General features: G+C 37.4%; 1 protein-coding gene across 2 annotated transcripts; it reads right to left on the bottom strand.

The window, feature by feature from the left end:
- Window positions 1-10,388: 10,388 nt before the first annotated feature.
- Window positions 10,389-22,540, bottom strand: LOC144665683 (uncharacterized). Of its 2 annotated transcripts, none has more exons than XM_078526971.1 (13): window positions 22,295-22,540; window positions 20,539-20,744; window positions 19,380-19,672; window positions 18,450-18,704; window positions 17,689-17,889; window positions 16,924-17,070; window positions 16,504-16,638; window positions 16,244-16,345; window positions 15,651-15,959; window positions 13,414-13,497; window positions 12,091-12,246; window positions 11,716-11,799; window positions 10,389-11,360 (listed from the first exon to the last, which is right to left on the bottom strand). In XM_078526971.1, exons 2-13 carry the CDS (start codon window positions 20,675-20,677, stop codon window positions 11,088-11,090), a joined length of 2,178 nt encoding a protein of 725 aa, XP_078383097.1. In that variant the 5' UTR covers window positions 20,678-20,744; window positions 22,295-22,540; the 3' UTR covers window positions 10,389-11,087. The 2 variants fall into 2 exon arrangements, with proteins under 2 accessions (XP_078383097.1, XP_078383096.1); XM_078526970.1 differs by having other exon boundaries at window positions 11,716-11,817; window positions 22,295-22,539.
- Window positions 22,541-22,909: the final 369 nt, after the last annotated feature.

Below are 22,909 nucleotides of genomic sequence, written 5' to 3'. Positions count from 1 at the left end.
TAATAATCAACTTTATGTGTAGAGGGTGAACACATAACAGTAAAACACCGAAGAACCAGTGGCCCTCTAATATAAAATACAATCAAGAACTAAAAATAATGCTAAAAATCTAACAATCTAAAATTACAAAATTTTGTTAAAAAACGCTGTAATATAAAAACTAGGTAAAAATTACTCTAAAATGACGAAATTGATATAAAAGAATTAATTAAAAGGTAAAATGATCTAAATGTTTGTATGTATCTTTAAAAAAACAAACGTAGCCTTCTTAAAACTTACTAAACTAGGCTTGTTCCTAATGATGCTAGGTATAGTGTTCCAGAGGCGCGTAGTCGATACTGTGAAAGACCTTCCGCCTTCTGACTCCCGTTTGAATCGGGGGCAGACAAGGTTTAGTAGTCCATGTCTGCTCGATCTTTCATTAATGCCGGCGTTTGTTATCAGCATCTGTGACAAATAATATGGACAGTCCCCAGACAGTCGTTTGTATACCATTGATAACCTATTTACATTCGCCTCATGATAAAATGGAACCCAATCTAATTCTCTAAACAGTTGCTTAGAGAAGTGAATACGATATATTCACTTGTTCCTGAAACCATAAAACACTAGCTTACAAGGAAGTGCTGCAAAGTTGTTTCTTTTTTGGAAAAAGAGCCAAAAATTCATGAATCATCCTCGCGCTGAGCCAAAGCTACACTGTACCTGATTTCGTTGAAGGAATGATCACTTACCGTAGGTCAATTCAAACAGTTTTTTGTGAGCTCTTCAGTGGGTGCAGAAAACAAACTGATGCACAAAAATGATATAGGTGTTTTATCATTGATGTCTATGAGGGTCAAGCAATGACGTCAAACAATAAATTGTGATTAACAGAGACATCCACCATTAGTTTGAAATAGAAGAAAACCGCCAGCGGTTGTGATATTAAAGCCGCAATGATTTAGAATATCATTGGCTAACTGCAGCATTAAACGTTATTTAATGTTGTACTTGAATGTGAAACACTACAATATACGCTAACGACAAAAACTAAAAATAAGCTAAGCGAAAACTAAATACCAAAAAGCGCCGGCTTTACATGATTAATTTGATTGAGTGAGGGTTTTATCCACCCGACGTACGGTTCCTTGATTTTAAATTATTTGCACTGGAAGGAAGAAGAGGCGGGATCGGGGATGAAAAACACGCGTAGCATGGCGAGTTTCTGAGCCGAGCCGGGCTTTTGACAGATTTGTGAATCCTTGTAAGAGGATAAGTGCTCACAAAAGCTTGTAGCGAGAGACCAAAAAGCTAGCAATCATGGCAGTTACGTAGGGAATTTTGCGGGAATGGTAATAAAACTTAAATAGCACCGACCAATCTACGTCAAGGCCATGCGGAAACAAAATATTTTGTTAATAATAATAATAATAATAATAATAATAATAGTAATAATAATAATAATAATTAACTTATATTGCACAATTATCAGTTAAAAAATAAAAAACTAAAAATTTAAAATTTAAATTCACAAGCTAAAAAAGTTTAAAATGTAAATAACTATAAAAAGAAATGTACAATTAAAAAGCTTTTAAAAATAAAAAGGTCTGTTGTTAACCAACGATTAGGCGTCATTTTTATAGTTTGTTGTTCGTAACTGCACTAACAATGTGGTGCATGAGCAATTGTTTCCTTACTGATGGATGATCTGCAAACTTCTTTTGAAAACATCAGTAATCAGAACTTATTCAGTGACTTTGAAAAAAAAACCCGTGGAATTACGAAACTCTTTAAGCAAGCGTTAACGCAGTAAGCCATAATGGTGTAAGTAGGAGACAACATGCAAATTAACCTTAAAAAACCGTAAAGTGTTTCTCAAAAGGAAGCCTGCTTGCCCTGGCAAAGCTTCCGGAAATTGTTGCACAATTTCCTTGCAAGCATTTGCGAACTACAAGCCAGAAGACCAAAACGCGCAAAATCGTTGCTGTAAACAATCTCGGGGGTTGAAGCGGAATAATGAATATTGAATACTGGCTTAAAATTGTAAAGGAATATTGAATATTGGCTCAAAATTGTAAGGAATATTGAATATTCAGTTTTTTAATCAAGAATATTGAATACTTGCAAAGATAAAATAAGTTCTCCTCACCCTCTCTGTCTCCAAATGAGAATCGCAGGTGTTCTATATTTTCGATATTTGGCAGGCGCTCTAGATCTGCCTCATACACCGATTTCACAAATGGCGGACGCGCGGAAAAAAACTGGTACGAGACATGAAAACGAGGCGTTTTAGGATAAACAACTTTCGTGTTACAAGGGGAAAAGTGAAAATTACGCGAGTTCTGAAGTTTTTGTTTGTTAAACGGGGAAATAGACCGTTTTCCTTCCAAGTTTTCGAGATTACGGAATTTTAAACGAGTTTATAGTCTAGTAACTATTCTTGCTTCTGTGTTGCAAGAAGAAAGGGACCGTAGATCTGCAGGGAAACAGAGTTAAATTTTTGGTTTTCCAAAGGAGCTTCGACGACTGTTGGCCGGTAAAAATTCACAGGAACGATATCGAAACTAATTTTCAAACTCTGTCAAGGTACGTTCTTTTCCAGACGCTGGCAAGGTATGTTCTTTTCACTTTTGTGAAAGCAAATGAAAAATTCTAACTCTGTCTCCTTGCGGATTTAGTAGAGCACGAAGACTGGCTTTGAAATAAATGGGGACTTGACAAGTCAACATTAGACTTTGAGCCACCTTGACCGGTCACATTTCTTTTAAACAAATTTTAATTACTATTATTCTCTCGCTTTTTAATTACTTTTATACTTCGCAAAATAGATTTGCTGTGCTATGGCAAATCGTTGAAATGTTGAAACCCAAGACTACCGGTGTTGAATTCCAATGGTATGATATGTATGTTTCTTCTTTGTAGTAAACCCGAATAAACCCTTATATTTGAGAATACTTGATAAATGACTGGATAAAAATCGCTTCCAATAATCTCAGCTTTATATAAATTAATGCGGAGTGCATCTTCATTTACGGTGTCCTGTAAAAGCTTGTAAAATGAAGCGAAACCGTGAATATTTGTTGTATCAGTTGGACCTTCGTCGTGGTTGCCTAGCACGTGATTAATTTCTTCCCGAGATTAAATAATTTCATGTCGTCCGACACAGAAGGAATTCCAGCAGATTTCATTAAATTTACAGAATTAATAGCATTGTTTTCCTTCATGACTTGAGGAACATTGTGATGATCTTGTTCACTGAAGATTGTGTTGAACATTTACTGCCCGCTTCACTTAATGTAACTCCTTAGGTTTGCGTGGAGCCAAGTGATGTTTTAGCCGCTTTAATTTAGTCTGTCTGAATTATTTGAATACATTTTTTTTTTCTAAAATGCAAGAATCTACTTCTACTAAGTCCCCCAAAAACTACTAAGTCGATTGAGAATAACACATTTTTATTGATGCGTTTCAAGTACGTATGGTATCACGTGTGGTTATTTCACCAGAAAAAAATAAATAAACCGGTCCGAAAATCCATTGTTACACATTTTTCACAACGTACATGTATGTTTACACAGGCAACACATTTTTGCGTGTTTATTTTCGTTATTCTTCAATGACTTACCAAAATCCTTAAGAAAATATGTACACTCGTCTGGATACCCGAGCTTTCTTGATGAGTCCGAGGTTTAAAATCTTTGGCGACCCACCGTATTTCAAGCCATGTGAAACCCAGAGTTTTGCTTACAACCCGAAATAAAACAACAAATATTTGGCCGCGAACTTATTTCGAACTCGGTAATCTCGAAATCAACCTAGAAAACGATCTAATACCCCCATTTAACGGAGGAGAGCTGCAAAACTCCTGTAATTTTCACTTTTTCCCTTATAACACGAAAGTTGTTTATCCTAAAACGCCTCGTTTTCATGCTCCAGTACCAGTTCTTTTCCGCGCGTCCGCCATTTGTGAAATCGGTGTATGTTAAGCTTGCAAAATTTGCCACGCGGACTACTCCCCAAGGAAGATATTTTCTTGTGACGTCACTTTCAAAGCACATGTTTCAGTTGACCGCTTTAAATTTTTGTAAAGATGGGAAAGCACAGGAAAGACAGGTAAGTAAAGCTTTTAAGCTATTTTTAACTTGAACAAAAAAAGTAAAAACAGTCCTGTATAAAACGTTGAAAATAAATTTTATTTCCCGACAGTTTTGAAACAATAACATTTGTACTTTTTTTCATTTGTTTGTGGGGGACAACCAGCGGCGCAAGCCCCTGTTTGAGAAATTTTCAAAAAACGACCTGCCGATGAAGTCTGCGTTTGCCTCTTAGGCAACTCAGACAGTTTAGTAACTACGAACCTACTACGATGACTCTGAAAGGTGAAACATTTGCTGGCTTCAAGATACAGAGACAGTGGGTTTTCTATTTTCATCCTCTCTTGATTTCGTAATTGACATTGCAAGTGTTATACTCTCTTCAATGTGCATTGCAATTGGTTTGCTGAGACAGTGTAGGAAGTAAATAATTCGTGATATGCGTAAATCACAAATAGCTCTTGGAGAACGCTGGAAATAGCATTTCCAAGCCTCTAGATTTCAAAATTTTCTGGGGGGGAATGCCCCCAGAACCCCCTAGCGGCTCGCGTCTTCGGAGCTCGCGTGCCCCCCCCCCCCCCCCCCCCCCACTTATTTTACCCTTGCTACGGCACTGGTCGCAACCGAGTAACACTGGATCTGTCTTGTGATGAAGAACAGGAGAATGAGGACAATATTCCAATCGAAAGAAAGATTACCGACAACTGTCATATTCAGATTGTCGAAATTCGCCGTATTCAGTTACTGACCGCGTCGAAGTTGTAGTCAATGAGGGTCTGCAAAAATGAACAACTGTACACAATTTCGCAGCAAGAAGTTTTAAGAATTGAGCGGATACTCAAAGGAGGCGTAGACAGTGACATTGACTCCGAGGATGAGGCTTCAGATGCCTCAGATGACGAACAGCCGGGAGGACCATCCAGGGTTCCTTGTCGTACACGAACAGGGAGAACAGCAACCCGTATTAGATAACGGTGATGTCGAACTTTTTTGAAAAATCACAAAGCTGATCTAACAGCTACAGCTGAAAATAGATAACGCATAAAGCGGTGCTCAATGTAAAATGTGTCATGATATAGGAATAATACTCAGATTGGTAACAGAATGCTACTTTTAAATTATGTGGCCCGTTGACGTACTTGTGGGCACTTGTACCATTCCTGTTATTCCTGAAGGCAAACACTACATTTATCTTTCATCGGCTGTTCACTTATTGGTTTAGAAGTAACTCTTGATAGACAAGACAGTCGTTTTGGTTACGTACAGTTGTTGTCTTTGTACATGCTTCAAAAGACTATGCTTCGCTTAAAGCGGGTGTGATATTATGTATTTCTGTTAGGTGCACTAATTTCGACTTGATTGCCCAAGTGATGATGTTAAGGAGATAAACGCGTTTTCGAACAAGTTTGTACAATGGCCTACAAAAGAACTGTTTATAAACATCGTGCAACACTTCATTGTTTTCCAGATTATATAGACTCATTGGTTGGACCGCATTATCGTCATTGTTTGTTAAATAAAGCTTTTCACTGAAACATGTTGCTTGGCTTATTTTTTGGGGGGTACTATTTTGCTAGTCAGCAAATAAAGAAGCCACATGCGTCTTACACTTTAGTCAAGGCCATTGAAGGTGTAACTAGAGGGCACCATTAAAAAAGCATGTAATAAGTGATGAACTAACACCTTCCAGAAGAATAGCAGCAGAACAATGTCCAGTGTGCTGTGCACAACTTGTGAATTAGAATCGAATATTTGACCGCTCTCGTTTTGTGGGTCTGAAAATTGTATACCTGGGAACATCAACCTATTTAAAGGAATAATGAATATTGATCTCAAAATAGGCAAGGAATAATGAATACTTGTGAAAAATGGGCGGGGAATAATGAATATTTAAAGTGAAAATATTCCGCTTCAACCCCCGAAACAATCACTTTTACTGGTACGGTTCACACAGTTATTGGAGGCTCTTTATATTTGTTATCATATATATATAATTAAAAAGTCATTCAAGCAAAGAAACCCTTAGACTGTTTTAACCTCTAAACCAACTGAACATCGTGATTACCTGAAACTAAATATTCTGCCCCACTACACATTTGGACACACAACTCAGTTATTAAATTGGGTATGTTGAATATCTCACCCTGCTAAAACAACCGAGTACCAACTTAAAACCCTCGATACGCTACAACCCTCTGCTCAGTAGTAAAAATTTATGCTAATTAATCATCGCAAATAACATTTATAACCCGCTCACGTTGTAATTGTGCGATAGTGTGTTACAAAAAATTGTGTTACTTCCGAAACTGAGCGTGACATTGTTCGTGACATTGTCCATGTGACGTATTTTCCCACGAGGATGTTTATTTTTAGACTTTGGCTTAGGCCACGTGATAGAGATTTTCCGAGAAGAACTTCAGACGAGAAGTGTTTTGAGTTGATTGTCGAAGGGCGCGACATGTTAAGCTGGAATTGAGTAAAATTGTTGTGTTACCGAGAATCCTGCGTTCAGTCTGGTAAACGTTTACTTCACCAAACCGAATCCATTCGTAACATAGTGTTATTTGTTGTTTATTTGTTCTAGTACACGATGAGGATCTGGCCACAGGCCCGTGGGCTGATTTTTGCCCGGGTAGGTTCGTTTTCTCTGGAAACGGACCAAACAGAGACTGAACATTAATTTTTGCTTAGTAATTTTTTTCTCTTTATTCAAATTACCAGTGCACACGAAATGCTATCAGGGACGTTACATAGCCAGCTTTTTGAAGAGTTGTAGACCTGGTCGCTGTTTTCGGGGATCCGGCCGTGTGTATGCTCCATGGGGATTGTTTTTTGTTTGTTTTGTGTTTTTTAAGACCCTTGAAAAGGCCTCCTTTTTTACTTTTTGGTGATTTTACTTGTATTTTGACAGTACATAAATCAGTTCTAAGATTTCACAACAGAAAATTGCACTAATTTTTACTCATTCCTATATAAACGAGCTTGTCTTTAACGTCACTGACAGGCATATCATTGTACACTTCATTGCAAAAGGGTAGAGATATATGATCCGTTACCAGTAAATATTGCTTTTCATTTTAGCTTTAAAAAAGCTCCAGCCTGAACTGTTTTATTGTTTACCGTGCCCAAGTTCGCAAGTAGCCAATCAGAATGCAGCAAAAAAACCCAAGACCAAAACACGTACAATTCCGTCCTTGTTGTCAACAATCATTTTTACCAATTTACTGGGGCAAATATGACAAATCATTCAAGCAAAGGAAGCCTGAGGCTGTTTTAGCCTCAAAAAAGAACGTTGTGCTTATCGGGGCCTAAACTTTATGATCTGCTCAAGTTTCACAGTATTATTTTTCACGTTGCAATATTGTACGGTAGCCGTGTGTTGCTATGTTGGTTGTATTTAATCGTTTATAGTTTTCTTCGAATGGTACGCTCCATTTCTCGATTTACATGAATAAGAGTCTGAAAAGCCTCACTTTCAGGTGCACATAAAATGTATATGATCCGAATACCCCCCACCCTCCCCCCTCGACAATTGATTCTCATTAAAGTTTGGGTCTGAATGGCCTCCCTTTCTCGATTTAATAACATATTTACGCTCGATTTAATTGCATATTTACGCCCTCCCCCCCCCCCCCCCCCCCACACACACACACACACGTACGCATACCTTCCTCCCCGCACCATAAAAAGATGTTCTACAGCATTCCTAGTATTGCATTACTAGTGCAGGATGTTGCTTAATAGGGGAAGAGTTCACTTTTGAGATTAACCAACATGTCACAGATTGCATGATGAGAAACTTTTATTATTTTTTCTCAGACTGGCAAAACAACAACGTCAGACTTTTTTCGATTACAATATAATAAAAACTTCGTTACTGACTAAGTCTCCTTTCTAAGCTTCGTTTACACGACGCATCACTAACATGCCGTCACACGAGTCACGTAACGGACTGCAACCGAGGTACCGAAGTCGTTTCGTTACATACCCGCAAAGAATAAGGAGACTTGGCCTTAACAGTAGATACCTCACATAAAGCAAAATTAGCCTAGCGATAAAGCAACTATATTACATTTAATATCTTTTTAACCCTTGAAAGACGACCACTCAGAATTAAATGTGTGCTTGTTTGTTGGGGGAAGAGAGAAGCGAGAGGAACCATTTACCTCGAACCTGCAATGGCCTCTCCCACTCTCTAACTTAAAAGTGGTCTTCCTTAAAGGGGAAAAATTACGCACTATTATTTGCTTATAAGCGTGTAATAAGGTAAGATTATAAGTACCCAGGTACCTCTATAACGCAAATACCGAAAGTAATGAATTATGATTCGGTGATTTTTTTTCCCGGAACTCTGAATGTCTTATAAAGACAACGTAATCACTCGCGATACTAGCTTAACAAATACATTGTAGATAACAGTTTAAAAGTGAAAAAATAAAATGTTATGATATGTAAATTTAATATACAAACTAACGCACTTTTGATTCCGTCGAACCCAGTGCATAAACAAGAACATTTTAACCCCTTAGAAGGTAAATGAAAACACAACCAACACCTTTCCGTTCTTCAATGCCTGCAGATGCTTTGACAAAACAATTAAAACTCTCATTGCATAACCATATAAAGCAATAATCACACTAGACGTTTCTCTTCAAAGATTCACACGTGCTAGATAAATTTAAATAGTAAACTCTAATTCGTCTTAAATTAACGCCACCAATCCCGTGAGTTAACTTTCTCCAGGAAAGGGAGAGAAGGGAAGAGGTAACTCAAAAAAGCACATTGCTGTGTGGGCCACTTGGACCCACCAGAGATGTGACAAGAATGCTTCCACGCATTAACACTATTAAGAACGTAAAGCTGACCTACAGCTGTAGCCCTTACAAAAGTTACTGTTGAGTATTGTCGATCCCCTTTTACTCAAGCAATTATCATTCCTGTTTTCATGGATATTTATTTCCAGAGTAATAAACACTACGCTGCATTTTAGCAACGCAACTGTGCCTGTGTGAATTGTTATTGAAATGATTTATCGCATACCACTTACATGTTAGGATATAGTATGGAAACTACTTCTTTGACTACTTTTTTTCTACTTTATCTCGTTTCTTTTCTTAATTTTTTTTTAGTTTTAGGCTTTTTTTCTTTGCTTTTTTTATCTTTTATTTTTTTTTAAGTTTTTATTTTTCCTCGTTTTCCATTTTTTTTCAATTTTCTCCTTTTTTTCTCTATGCTACTTTGTACATTTTAAAATTCTATACAAATTATGATTTCACGTTTTTTGTTTGATCTTGTGTATTTGAGTCAGATGGTATTCTAAAAGGAGACATTTCTTGTTAATTCAGTAATGGTAGCTGACGCTAAATCATCATCAGGAGTGGCAATGCAGTGCAATAAAAATGGCAGTAAGCCAGCTCCAGCGGAAACGTCGAGGTTTTACCGACTTTTTTTATCCTCAAGGGGCGAAAGCAAACCGCAACTGCCAATGTTTAAAGTTGGTCAGAACCACCGATGTTAAAAGTGGTTAGACCCGTAATCTAATCACTGCTAAGACAACCATGATAACAGGAACTTCCTGTCATCGCCCTTGGCCGTCTTCAAGGTTAAGGGACGGCAAGAGTTGCCCGAGCCTGCCGATTTGCTATTTCATGTTGCAAGTAGTATCAGCATTCAGCAGGTAGTACTGGTAGTTATGGCCTGGTCTGGCAACAAGCTGAGAGCCTGTGCTGATGTTGAGAGGGAGAGTCCAATCCAAGAACTACCAGCTGAGTTGTGTCATGTTGTTAATAGTGTCGTTAACACACCAGGTTGTTACTGTCAAGCCCTCCCTGGACGCAGAATGATGCGAGGTTCAGTAACTGCTGGCCACTGCAAGCTCAGGCACATTTCGCAGAGAAGCCTGTTCCTTAAAGCAGTAGTTTCTCCGTTTAGTGAGATGTAAGAATGGGCCCAGCACTTGTACCCAGAGGAAGTCAGGGCTGTTCTACCCTCCTCATGCTGCACTTGCACTATAGCACTTCGCACGTGCATAGCAGCACTTCACACGTGCACAACGCACTTCGCACGTACACTTAGACATGAGAATAAGGTGCACTTACTCGTGCACATATTGTCAATTGCACTGCACTGTTGACAAATCACAGCTGATGTTCCTGGGCGTTTCAAGGCATAACTGAAATATGACAATTCCTACAGGACATCACTGAACAATTTACACCCTAGGAATTTGACATTGCAATCGACTCGGAAGGTAACAATTTGCCTTCAAGTTGTTGGGAAGGAAATTTAAAGAAAAGTTCCCCAAGTTCTTTACTGATGCGTTGATTTCTTCTCATGACAAAAAATGAAACAAACGAAGTCATATGACACTACTCACTAAGAAAAAAAGTTTCAATTCGTGAAATATAATAGAAATATGTCACATTCCATAATCTACTCAACTAGTGATTGCAGCCAATATGAAACTGAACTAATGTAATTGCCACTTGAAATTACAAGTGACAAAAGTTCTCATTTGTAAATCGATTAGCAAATAACAATTAATGTACTGTAGCAATAATTAAGACACAAAATTGTAAGAAATCGTGATCTATCAGGCATGGAATGAGTTGCCCAAGCAACTTCGTTGCTTACGATGAGAAAATCAAGATATACACGTAAACTTTTAAAACTCTCTCTAAGCAATGGCAAAGTTTTTCAATATTTTAAGAAAGATCTTTCTGATGCTGAAGATCAGGTTAACAACACAAAAAATATTAAAATCAAATACATGTTCATTTGTAAATGCATGCAATGCAGGTTTGTTGATTTTTGACATTTGAGTTTTTGTTTTCAAGGCTAATAAACATAAATTATTAGCAAAATAATGATTAAAGATGACTAAAAAGTCATCTGTTGTGCTGTACTCAACAAGGAGACAAGTCCCCAGCAGTATACAATTAACCGTGACTCGTACAAGTAACGTGAGTAGTAGTAATGTGCTAGACTATTAAAACAAGCCACACTTCTGTTTCTTTAAGAGATGCACCTCTCAATGTGCTTGAGGATAGTGTCATTATCCTCTCCATCAAACTTTCTCAGGCAGCGAGGGCATTCTTCCAGCCCCACAACCTTCTCATCATCATCATCATTGCTAACACCTGCGGCTGCAGCGTCTTTCCCATCTGACGGCGAATCCACAACATCTTCCACGGTGTCAGGAAGGACTTCTCCTCCATGATACATTGACGGTACTGTTGATCTTTGGCTTGCTGGATGTGCAATGGGCCCTCGAGGAGGAACAGGACCCTAAACATTGACAAGAAACAAGAAAATATTAGCCACTGAAGGACCAAAGTCTAAACGTTTTACATTACCCTAATTTCCCCATAAATGATGACTGTTATTCTAATTATCATACCTTTTAACCCCCAAAGTGTTAGGAACCATCGATTTAATCTAAGGTCAGTGTTTAAATTCTCCTTGACATAAAGGTACAGTTTCTGTAAATCTGCTAGGGAGAAGTTTGCTGTAGATAATAAAGACATCTTTCCCAAGACGAACACGGAATAGGTATTTAACTTTCAAGATCTCCCACTGATTACTGCACTGAAAAACTACAAGTACATATGAAAGGATAATAATTATTATTATCACTTCTTACCCTGGTAACCAAAGGATAGTTTTGCCGCTGCCACTCTGGCGTTGTATAGTCCAAGCCACCTCTTCCATATGGGTTGTATTGAGACTGGATACGAGAATATTGCTGAGGTTGAGAACAGTTATAATAAAACAACTTAGAAAACATCTTATTTAACACTTCCATTTTCTATTTTCTCTTTACTGCGAGTGTCACAAAATAACTCAACAGACAGTCAATGAGAAGAGAAAGCCAAGCACCCGATCATCACCAGGCAAATTAATGTACATGTACATGTATATCAAAATTCTCCCAACAAAAAAATAAGAAAATGTACTTAGACTCCAAGGAGAATTTAAAAGGTGATCAAAGCACAACATCAGTTAAACCAGTACACACCTGCTGTCCATAAACCTGCTGCTGCAGATCCTGCTGTCCTCTCAGCAGCCTGTCCCTCTCCCGATCATGTACCTCTTTGATAGCTTGGACTCTGGCCTGCTGCTCAGCTACAGCTCTCGCCCTCTGGGCCAAGGGGTCTTGGTACTGATAAACACCCTATGAAGTGAAGAATAAAATGAACTCTTCAAAACACTCCATGTTTATAAAGTGGGCATCAGATGCAAGGGATTTGGGACTTGGTTGGGGAGGGAAGGGAAATTTGTAGGAAGTTATAGGTTCCATGTAACACCTCTTTTCAGCTTGTTCTTTGCCCATGACATGTGCTTATTTCATTTCTCTTGATGAAAGTCTTGTGTCTTGCAAAGGGGGTGTTTCATAATCTACAGTATAGTTTAAATTGGGGGAATAAGATCTACAGATGTATGGGGCATTCATGTTGAGTACACTCAGGGCTCGAGACTAATGGTAGCCAACTAGCCAAAGGCTAGTAAAAGTGTAGTTTTGGCTAGTAGATTTTGGCCAAAATGGCTAGCGGGAATTTCAGGCAGTTTTGTGAAAAGAAACTGCAAATTGAAATCCACTCTGAGAGAAAAGAACTAACAAGTACACTGTTGATATATACATGTATCGAAGATTATGGACTAAGTTACCGAAAAGCGAACAAATGATAACATTCTGGGGGCTTTCCGGTGACGAAAGCGCCAAGTGAAAGAAAACAGTTTCTGCTAATTATTAGCCGGCCTGGAAAATCGAGTATAATGTAGGTTGTAACGTTAATTAGTGATTGGGGAAGGTTGCATGGACAACGAGGATGAGAGGTCGCGTACGTGAATGCTTTCATAAAAAGCTTTCATGTACACAGGTAAGGTGCGGTTCCGATGGATACCTGAGATTATTCTGCTGTGGGTAGGAGCAAAAAAGCGAGGAAAAGACCCAGTGAAGACAGTAAAGTCCCTCCGTCAAAATGCAAGTTTTTGCCTTCGTGGAAGACAGACTTTCCATGAATTGCAAATCGAGATGGCGCGATGTTCTATTTTGTGTGAAGAAAAAACACTTTTGTCCAATTTGTCGTTGGTTTTTGTCGCAGGTGGCTTGGTAAAATAATAAATAAAAAAAATAAAAACATGCTTGAAAGTTCTGGCTAGTAGAAAATTGGTTTTGGCTAGTAAACTCGAAGCTGTCACTAGCCACTAGGCTAGTTAGCAAAAAAGTTAGTCTCGAGCCCTGGTACACGAATGGTACTTAATTCACTGGTTGCCAATTGAAGGTCAATGTAAGTTCAGTGGGTGTAGGGAGTCTCAATAAATGATACTTGTGACCCACCCCACTATTTTTGGCCCTCAGTTGTTGCTGTAGACTCTCTTTCTCTCTTTTCTCTCTTTTGAAATCTTCTTCATAAATCTGGACCTGTGTTAAGATAAGAACACCACCACCGTACATGTAAGTACTACAGTTTAACAAAAATGCTAATTTATTCTGTAGATGTTAAGCTTGGTTTCCATTAATATTGTACCCTACAGAAAAGCCACAGTACAGAGTTACATACTTACACAACATTAACAAACAGCTTTACAACCAGTTGCAGCCTATAAGTACCATAGTATGACTGTATTACCCCCGGTTAGTGGCAGCAAAAAAAAAGTAGACATATACATGTACATGTTGAAGAACACAGAATCTTTAAGTTTGAGAAACTGCCCAACATCTGTATCAACAATTAATGTTATTTTTACAGTAGCATGCAAAATCTGAGGATTATTTAAACCCAACACATTAGAAGTACAGTGTGTATAGGAAACAATGTTAAGTATTACAAGCATGCCACTGATTTTAATTTAGGAAACCAAGTTTAACAGATATTGTACAGATATTTCTGGTAATTTCAATGTTTTCATGTAATTACAACTTGCACAAAATACCATACATGTTTTTCCAGGTCTTGAAACAAATTTTGTCTAAAGACTTTTTGACCCACATGTATTTCAATCTTTAAAAACACTTTATTAACCTTTTTATTTAGTGCAGACTACAGGACAAAAAAAAAGGTCATATTTGTAGCACGATGTGGAATCCCAAAAATATTCTAAAAAAGAATGACAGTTTTTTAACAACTGTTGCAGGACAAATGTGTACTGAAGTGAGGCTCATGAGTGTTGTTGCTTGGCCAATCTCATTAGTGTGTGCTGTACAAATCTCAAAGGGCAGACGAGACAAATTTTCAGTCAACATTTCAAGCACACTGCGACTACAGTGTTCAATTCAACTAAGTACATGCACAACAAAAACCTGCAGTACTACATGTATGTACAGTATTTTGCCCAAATCACTGACATCGTTTTTCTCGACATTAAATAACACACATATCTAGTTAATAGCACAATGTCTCTCAGTTCTCCCATTTGGTAATGAGATTATGGAGAACGTTGATTGTGGCGTTAACCACCATGAAACATGCTGGCCACCTGTGCTCCTTACACTCGGTACTGTATAAGTACTCTATCCACAGTTCCACTGGTGGAACCTACCCTACAGATGAGGGAGTTCGCAGCAGCCAGTTGGGCTGGTCCAAGAGGACACGCCGGGCTACTGACAGTTCACAATTGTCGATCAGGTGGCACTCAACATTGACCGACTATGGAAACAATTCATATGCATGTGTATGTACATCAGATCACAGTAAAATCATACTACACAATACAGGCATTAATGTCATCAGTGATCATTTGAGAACTATAACCTGGGTTTGGTGCAACCTCAACTGACGTTTTGTAAGATTACTGACGGTTCATTTTTTTTATCAAGGCCAATTGCAGTCTTGAGATGCTTTAAGTCACAAATACATGTACTGTATGCCCCTATCCAAGTTGTGTTCATGAGTTGTTTGCAACAAACAAACAAATTACCTTTTTCACAGTTAAACTTTTTCATTTCTATTATTTTCAATGTATTCCAAGGTAGTTTTGAGGCTTTTTCAAGAAATTTTGTAGTCTCTTTCCAAAATTGCCTTGCATCTACATTATTTTTTGGTAACGTTAATGCAAAAAAAAATGGAACATGAAAAGGCTTTGTTGTAATCACACAGAAAACAGTTTAAATATCCTGTTAATAAAGCGATTTTTAGGGCTATTTTCATAAAGACACATTTCACCTCAAAAACACATCCTGGCAAATGGTCGTTGGGGACCAACAACCATTTGGGGACCACCGATTACCCAGAAATAATGACACGATTTTGTCATTATCCTGAAATCTCGTTGATTGCTCACTTTAGATCTAGATTATTGTGCTGAAAATGATTAGCTCTTTAGACATACAATTGAGGTTGCACCTGCAACAAAATACGTTATTACCACTTTTACCAATTTCTGTAAATGTAACATCTTTTTCATCCCAAACAACAATCGTTTGAAGGTGTGGGATTAAGAAAGTCCAAAGTCACTTTTAGGTCAATACGAAGACACAGCCAAATAAAAAGAAGGCTACAAATATATGTATACCTATTAGTCACTTTGAACATTCTTAACCCACCTTGTTAAATGTATGTTAACATCAAACCACACCTGCTGCTCCAGTGTTCCCAGCTGGTCCTTCACCGCATCCAACTCTTCTTTCAGTTTTTCCTTCTCTGACTGATTGCGCTCACGATCTTCTCTCTCAGTTGCAAAATCATCAGCATACACCCTCAGCTGTTGTTTCAGCACCTCAATCTGGTCAATAACCTCAGGGGGGATTTGGTGCCCATAGGTTGTGGTGCCAGGCCATGAGGGTAAACTCTGAGTGGGTGTGCCTGGGCGTGGAGCAGCTGCTCCTAGCAAGGAGAGGTGGGAAGACGGTTGTTCTATTGATGTAGGTGTTGGAGGCTGTTGGTACTGCAAAGGATAAAGGAAACAAATCAAGCTGGACTTAAGGTAGGAGTCAAAATAGATGATCAGCTGGAAAAACTAACTAAAGGATACAGTGTACATGATGTTCAAAGGTACATCACTGAGTCAATTGAAGCTTCATATACTACATCTATGATAGGCTAGTTTGTCATTGAACATGTTGGCGTCAGAGTATCTTATACACATGTACATAATTTATATGCATTTTTATCATACATAATTATATAGTCATTCTTCATTTAAGTGGATCAGGAAACAATCTCACATACCATAAGTGCTGGCTGGTTCCTCATCAACAGCTGCATGCGATTTATTTCAAGCTGTTTTTGTTGCAATTCACTTTCTAATTGTTTGCAGCGATCATCCAGTGACTAAAATATAAAATATAATGATTAGCGATCGCATGTTGAAGATCATCTAAATTATTCTTTACAGTTGGCTTGAGAATGTTAACTACCCAAAATATAATTTAATGACAAAACAATGCAATTAATTTTGTTATCAGTATTCTAATAAATAATTTGTACACCTTTATTCCAGGGCTTCTCTGGTTGTCAGTGGATTTCAAAATTTCAACTTGGTTCTTTAGATCAGTGATTTCTTTGTTTGAAGCAGAAACAAGCAACTTGTACTGTGCATCCCATTTGTGATTAACATCCAGAATCTACAAAAAAAGTACACAATTATAATGAAATAACAAAAACAGCGACTCTACAAAGTACCTTAGTTGACGTCTGTTACCCTGCTACACATAAACACACTTTAAAAATTATGCGTCAGTGGAAATCCACCTTAGGAGTGACTTTTAATTGAATGAGTGGTGATGAATTGGATGGTGAACCAATGAAACGTCTTATGACTTGTGAGAAAGTCAGAATGAAATATTTTTCCCTTTTTTAATCAATGGCAAAACACAGTTGTATTACAAAACATCTTTTGGCTCATTTACCTCTTCCTTAAGTTTCAGTGCCTCGTCCTTTTCAGCTTTAGTCAACAAAAGTTGCTTCTGAAGCTCAGCAAGCTGCCGCTGATACTGACTGCAGCTCTCACAAGCTTCTGATCCACTTCGGGACAATGGGGTCTTTAAAATGAATGACTGTTTCAAATGTAAACAAATTACAAATAATTAATGCAAAACAATGTACAGTCAACTCTCTCTTAATGGACACCTCTCTAAAGCAGACACCTGGTGATGGTCCCATGCTTGCCACTTTCAGACATTCTACTGTAACTAACTCCCTATAAGGCGACAACCTCTCTTATATTGACAGTTGGAGCCCATTCTGACAATGTCCATTTCAGAGAGAGTTAACTGTAATCCAAAGTCATTATGTTAAGTATTGGACTCTGGCCAATGGTTGTATAATACGTAGTAACGAGTGTCAATCATTGTCAGTGCGTGACATGGGCTTGCCTTTAAGCCCACGATATATTATTATTCGAATCAGTCTTTCTTAGCTAGCAGAGCCGTCTTTGTATTTTTGTTATCAATAAAGTCATTTATCTGTTTATAGTTTCCGTTGTCCTTTGTATTAGTGTAGATCAGTCACGAAGAATTATACAGTGTAATACAATGAAATAAATGAAAATAATTAATATGTACATTGATCAAAGTGTCAAGCCAGACACAAGTACAATATACATGTACATGCATGCATGTCATTATCATCATCATGATGGTCAAAGAGACAAAGGCACCAAAAAATTACAGTACCTCATCTGATGTTGATCCACTTGCACTTCTCTGTGAACCGATTGACAGAGGTTCATTGCAGGCTGCTGCACCAGATTTTTGATCTCTGTTGACTAGAACAGTGTCTTCAAAGAACTGCACTTCACCCTGAATTTCTTCAATTTCTTCCTTGCTTTTGTCTATCTTGTCCTTGAGCTGTTGCACCACATTTTCATGAGAAGCCTAGGAATTTTTTTTGGTAACAAATTTAAAGATTAGTTTATTAATGCACAGGTACAATAATTATACTCTGCTTTTGTCACAGAGGTTAAAATCAAGTTTTTGGTTAACCATTTTGTAAAGGGGTATCAGTGCATTGAGACCAAGAAGCTAGCTTATACAAAAATTCCAGTTCAAACAAAATAATTCAATTCTCCTTACTTCATAATGTAACTTTTACTTTGGATAAAATAATGTACATGTACAGTTAAAATAGTCCTGACTCAAATTTCCTACATTGTTCCTATATACATGTAGGTTTTGTTGTTGTTGTTGTAGAAGTATCTAATATGTACATCATTCCATATTCTACATGCATACATGTGCATTGTACACAATTAAATGCAGAAATATTCTTTATTCTGTTTCATGACATCTTCTGATAGCGTAAAGAAAGTAAAAGTTGATGACTTTTTAAGGTGTGTCATTTAGAAACATGACATGTACGGATTATGATCACAGCAAGTTTAAAGGTTTGTTTGAAATCAGAACACAGTCACTATAAATTATATGTCAAAACAAACCTGTTCTGCCTCCATTGCGACCAGTTTACTCTTTAACTTCTCCTCTTCAGAAACCAAAGCACTGGATAGAGTCTCTCTTGTTCGTGCTTCTTTAACATATTCGTGCAGTTTAGAAAACAGCCTTGTGAGCTTGCCTTGCAACTCGGTGTCTGTGTCATTTCCAGGTATCCTTTCCACACTCTCACATAATTTTTGTGTGTTTTTTAATAGCTGATTAAGCTCACATGTTATGTGTTGAAACTCAGCTTGAATCTCCTTTAAAAAATACAACAATTTCATGGACTTCAAAAAACAAGGGATCAATGAGTATACCCGCAATCAAGTATACATACATTGTTATTGACGCTAAAAGTTTCGGTACGATTAATTAGCGTCAGTAACACTTAAAATTATGGTATTTCATCTCGTACAAGAAGCTACGCAGTTGTTACAAATTTTAACAAATTATACATACATTGTACCAGTAATACATGTATACATGTAAAACTGTAAACTCATCCAGGTCACAGACCAGCTCACCTACATGTATCTGTAAACACATGTCTTGATTGAATTGTTATCTGCAACATCTTGTTCTCTTGGAACATCAAGGCAAGGTTTGTTTGTTAACTTAATAATTTTGCTTTTCACATTTTGTTTTTTTTTTTTTTTTAATTATACATAGCTTTTAACATTAATTATTTTACTGCCTAAAGAGAGAACTACAGTATTGGCGTTGAAGAATTGCCAAGTTACCCTCAAGTCTCCAGGGACAGCAGTCTTGGTTGCAGTTGATCCAGGCAAATACATGATAGGTGTACTAATAAATAAACCTGTCACGCGATGGCAATAAGCGATGACGTCATCACTTACACATCATCTCTTAAAAATGAAAACATAAAACAAGGGCTTGCAAGTAAACTCCCATCCATAGCAAGTACATGAAAATACCTTGATGTGAAAATCTCCAGGTAAAAGTGATGGAAAACCAGCAGACAATGACTGAGGCTCAGACACTGTTGTCACATTAACATAATCATGATTATCCATGCTCCTTAGATTGGATAAGTGATATCTGTTGCTTTGTTCCCCGGTAGTGCTTTGGCTGTCATCGTTGATAGAAGTGCAAAGTGAAAGGTCAGTCAAAGCAGAATCAATGCCTTTTCCAGCCAAGTGGGATTTTAATTGCTGAACTTCTTGTTGTAGTCGTGCATTACTCTCCTGTGAATCTTGAAGAACTTTTCCTAACAAAACACATCAGAATTAATGGGGAAAAAAGGATTGATTATTAATATTTTGCAGACAAATCAAAACCTAGTAAATCAACAAGGTATTTACACATTGTCTCATGTTTACTAAGTACTGTACTTTTAGTTTGCTTTTGTTTTGTTTTGTTTTTTGAACATAAGGTTTATTTTATGTGTCATTTCAAAGTGCACATGCTCTGATCCACCCCTGACACAACATTTTGTATATTTCTCTTTGCAATCTTTCACTGGGTTATAAAATGCTAGGTCATGCAAGAACGTGTTAACTTGATAAACTGCTGTATTGCCCTAAATTTACACAAACTTCAAAAATAACAAAAAAGGTTAAAAAGTCACTGCTGGAAATAAAAAAGGCTTAAATTTGATAATAGCATAATATTGTTCTAAAGTAACAGGACATTAACAAGTTATACAATCATGTATTTACAATGTAGCAAAATCTGTCTATTTAGGAACTTTCAGAGAAAAATGAGATAGGCAAAATCTGCTTGTTGCTTGACAGTGAATGCATTAATTTTATCCTGTGTGTCAATTACATTGTATGGGTTATATGTAAACTACATTGTACATGAAGCATGTTATGGTTCAGTTTTAGCCTTGGTACACTTTGGTATTTTCCTTTGTTTTAAATTTATTACGATATTACGATAAAGTAAACTATCTAGAACAAAGCAAAACACCAAAATTATTAATTGTACCAAGGGTGAAATTGAATGACAACATAAATTATGCAAGCTTAGCACAACAATTATAATTTTCATCACTGCCCTGGCTATTAAATTTGAACTGCTTGAAATGACAAAAAAACCTAACTTTTGAATGATTCTTACCAGTATACATACCTAAAACTTGTACTCCTTGGGATCGGATATGCAGAACTTTGTTTTCTTGTTGTAAATATTGAATTTCCTTTTGTAGCCTGGTAAGTTTTTCTCTTGAATCGGAATCTAGTGTTCCTGATGCATCCTTCATGTCAGTCATTGCAAGAAATTAAATCTCTATCTTCACATGTGACTTAACGTGCCAAACTTGCAAGTGCTTGTCAAGTCTGAAAAAAGAGAAAACATTATACACTTAATTACACTGTACAAGAGGATTTTATTACTGTCTACTTTTTACTTCTGAAGTCTTTACATATCCACAGCCATATAAATGTAGGTACATGTACATGTACTGGGAGAAAAAGCAGTGCATTAGAGAAGTCAAGTTACTAATGAATGTAAAAGAACTGAAACATCAATGGTAACTTGTGATTATCCTTTTATCACTTTAGGCAAGTAGCATATTCAGGTACTATTAATAATAACTAGCATAGTGCCTGTTGATCCAGGTAGAAACAAGAGCACTCATTTCTTGTTTTAGTTATGGGCTTAATTCACAAAGTTACACTATACATGATGTGAACTAGCTATATATAGCCCAGTGCCTGTTAATACACGAAAAGAGCTGTCAATCCTTGTAAGCAGAAGCATTGTCACTGAGTCAAAACCTGACCTCCATTTATACTTAAACAAAAAGTGACTGCCTTTGGAGACACCAGTTTCAACCAAGCTTAAGTAGCCACTCACACTTATTTTGATATTGTACGCCAAATATTTCTAAAAAAATGTACTCTGCTCAGAAATAACCAACTACTTTGATTGTAATTTTGGGATCTTCCTTAAGATTAAATAACAGCTTGTTGGAAAAGCTTCTCGACTACCTATAGTTTCGGGGGGTATGTATGTGAACTCGTAGATTATTACACATTTGAACATGCGATTTTGACTATCATAGTGTAACAGTCAAGCCTATTCCTTTTAATAATTATACCTTTATTGTTTATAGTTAGTTCCCTTCGCTATTTTTGTCCAGTTACAGCCATTCAAGAAGAAAACTGGAAAGATTTTCCCAATCACTAGACTTAAGTACAATATGCCATTTCTGTCACACACTTCCACAAGGGAAATATCAGCTCAAATAACAGGAAGACCTTTATAAGACACAAATGCAAATTGCTAATTTAATTGCAGGAAACCACAAGAATAGACAGATACGTCAAAAATGTCAACACGGAATATTATATCAACAATAGAAACGAAGTCAAGTTGCAGGAGTATGGGTGCACTCATTTTCTTGCACCTAAAGTTTGTACAAGATGAATTAAAAATACTATGCAAACGGCCAAACAAAACTGGCAAGTGCTGTTTTAACATTCTGAAGTCAAGTCGAAAGCGAAGGGAAAATCGTAAAGTGCTTAGCGAAGCAACAATTCCGAGAATAAGGCAATCTAGTAATCTGTTTACGTTTTAAAATATCTTAAGACATCTATTGTCCAGACTGGATTTAAGTGCTTTTACAGCACAAAGGAAATCGTGATCTGTATTCATCATAAGCCAAACACGTCTAAAAGCTAAACCAGGAGCGGAGGTTGATTAAACGGGAAATTTCAGCACGGGAGGGGAACCCCCTTCGAGCGGGACGGATGCCCTCGACATATTTGCGTGATGATTCAGGCAAATGGGAAGTTTGATCCCGACTGATTATGAAATGACTCAATATATCAATGTATTCCTTCACGTACAAACCTTCTTCATTAAAATCAATAAGTTTACCTACCAATAGCGCCACCTGAAGCTCACATCGCTATCCGCCAAAGGAAAACAACAAGGTCCGCCATTTTGCATAATTTTGCCCACGTCGCAGCCCGTTCGTATCGCATGAAAGACGTATTTTTAGCTTCAAAACTCCGTTAATGTCGCACAAAATGCGTTCACTTGTATGCATTTGAAATACTTTCCAAATGAAAGCACTTAAAAGAGCAAAAAAACGCTCGCAAAACGTTGGGGTTCTCGACAGCGGGGCAAAATGGCGGAACTGAAAACTTTGGACTGAAAATTTTAAGTAGGGGATTCCCCGCTTACTTCTGATTGGTTGTGACGATCACATGACAAAATGTCACGAAATTAAAAGGATGGCATAAATGCATAAATTATTTCCACCTAGGTGTATAAATTAATTGTGCGTCCAAACTTTATGGATTGTTAACAAGAAAAGTAAATTCCTTTGTCCTCTTTTTATGAAATAAGCTGTCATTTAACTTTCCCTCCCGCGTTACATAGATTGGTTATGTTACCCTGGTGTTTCTGCTAATGGTACATGGTCTTTTTAGCGTTTGCAGTGTCCGGTTTGGTTGTCGCCTCGAGTTGCCGCTTCACAATTTGATTTTCTCGC

The sequence above is a fragment of the Oculina patagonica genome, chromosome 9 (assembly GCF_052425735.1).
Source record: "Oculina patagonica isolate OP01 chromosome 9, crgOcupat, whole genome shotgun sequence".
In the NCBI taxonomy this organism is placed as follows: domain Eukaryota; kingdom Metazoa; phylum Cnidaria; class Anthozoa; order Scleractinia; family Oculinidae; genus Oculina; species Oculina patagonica.
Note: the sequence above shows the minus strand (reverse complement) of the source record. Positions and strands in the feature narration are given on the sequence as shown.

Excerpts from the sequence above, each read along its gene's own strand:
- LOC144665683 (XM_078526970.1), bottom strand. The coding sequence starts at position 20,677 with ATGACTGACATGAAGGATGCATCAGGAACACTAGATTCCGATTCAAGA. Across the intron at positions 18,705-19,379 it reads CTGGAGATTTTCACATCAAG|GAGATTCAAGCTGAGTTTCA; the intron begins GTATTTTCATGT and ends TATTTTTTAAAG. Across the intron at positions 17,890-18,449 it reads TCGCAATGGAGGCAGAACAG|GCTTCTCATGAAAATGTGGT; the intron begins GTTTGTTTTGAC and ends AAAAATTCCTAG.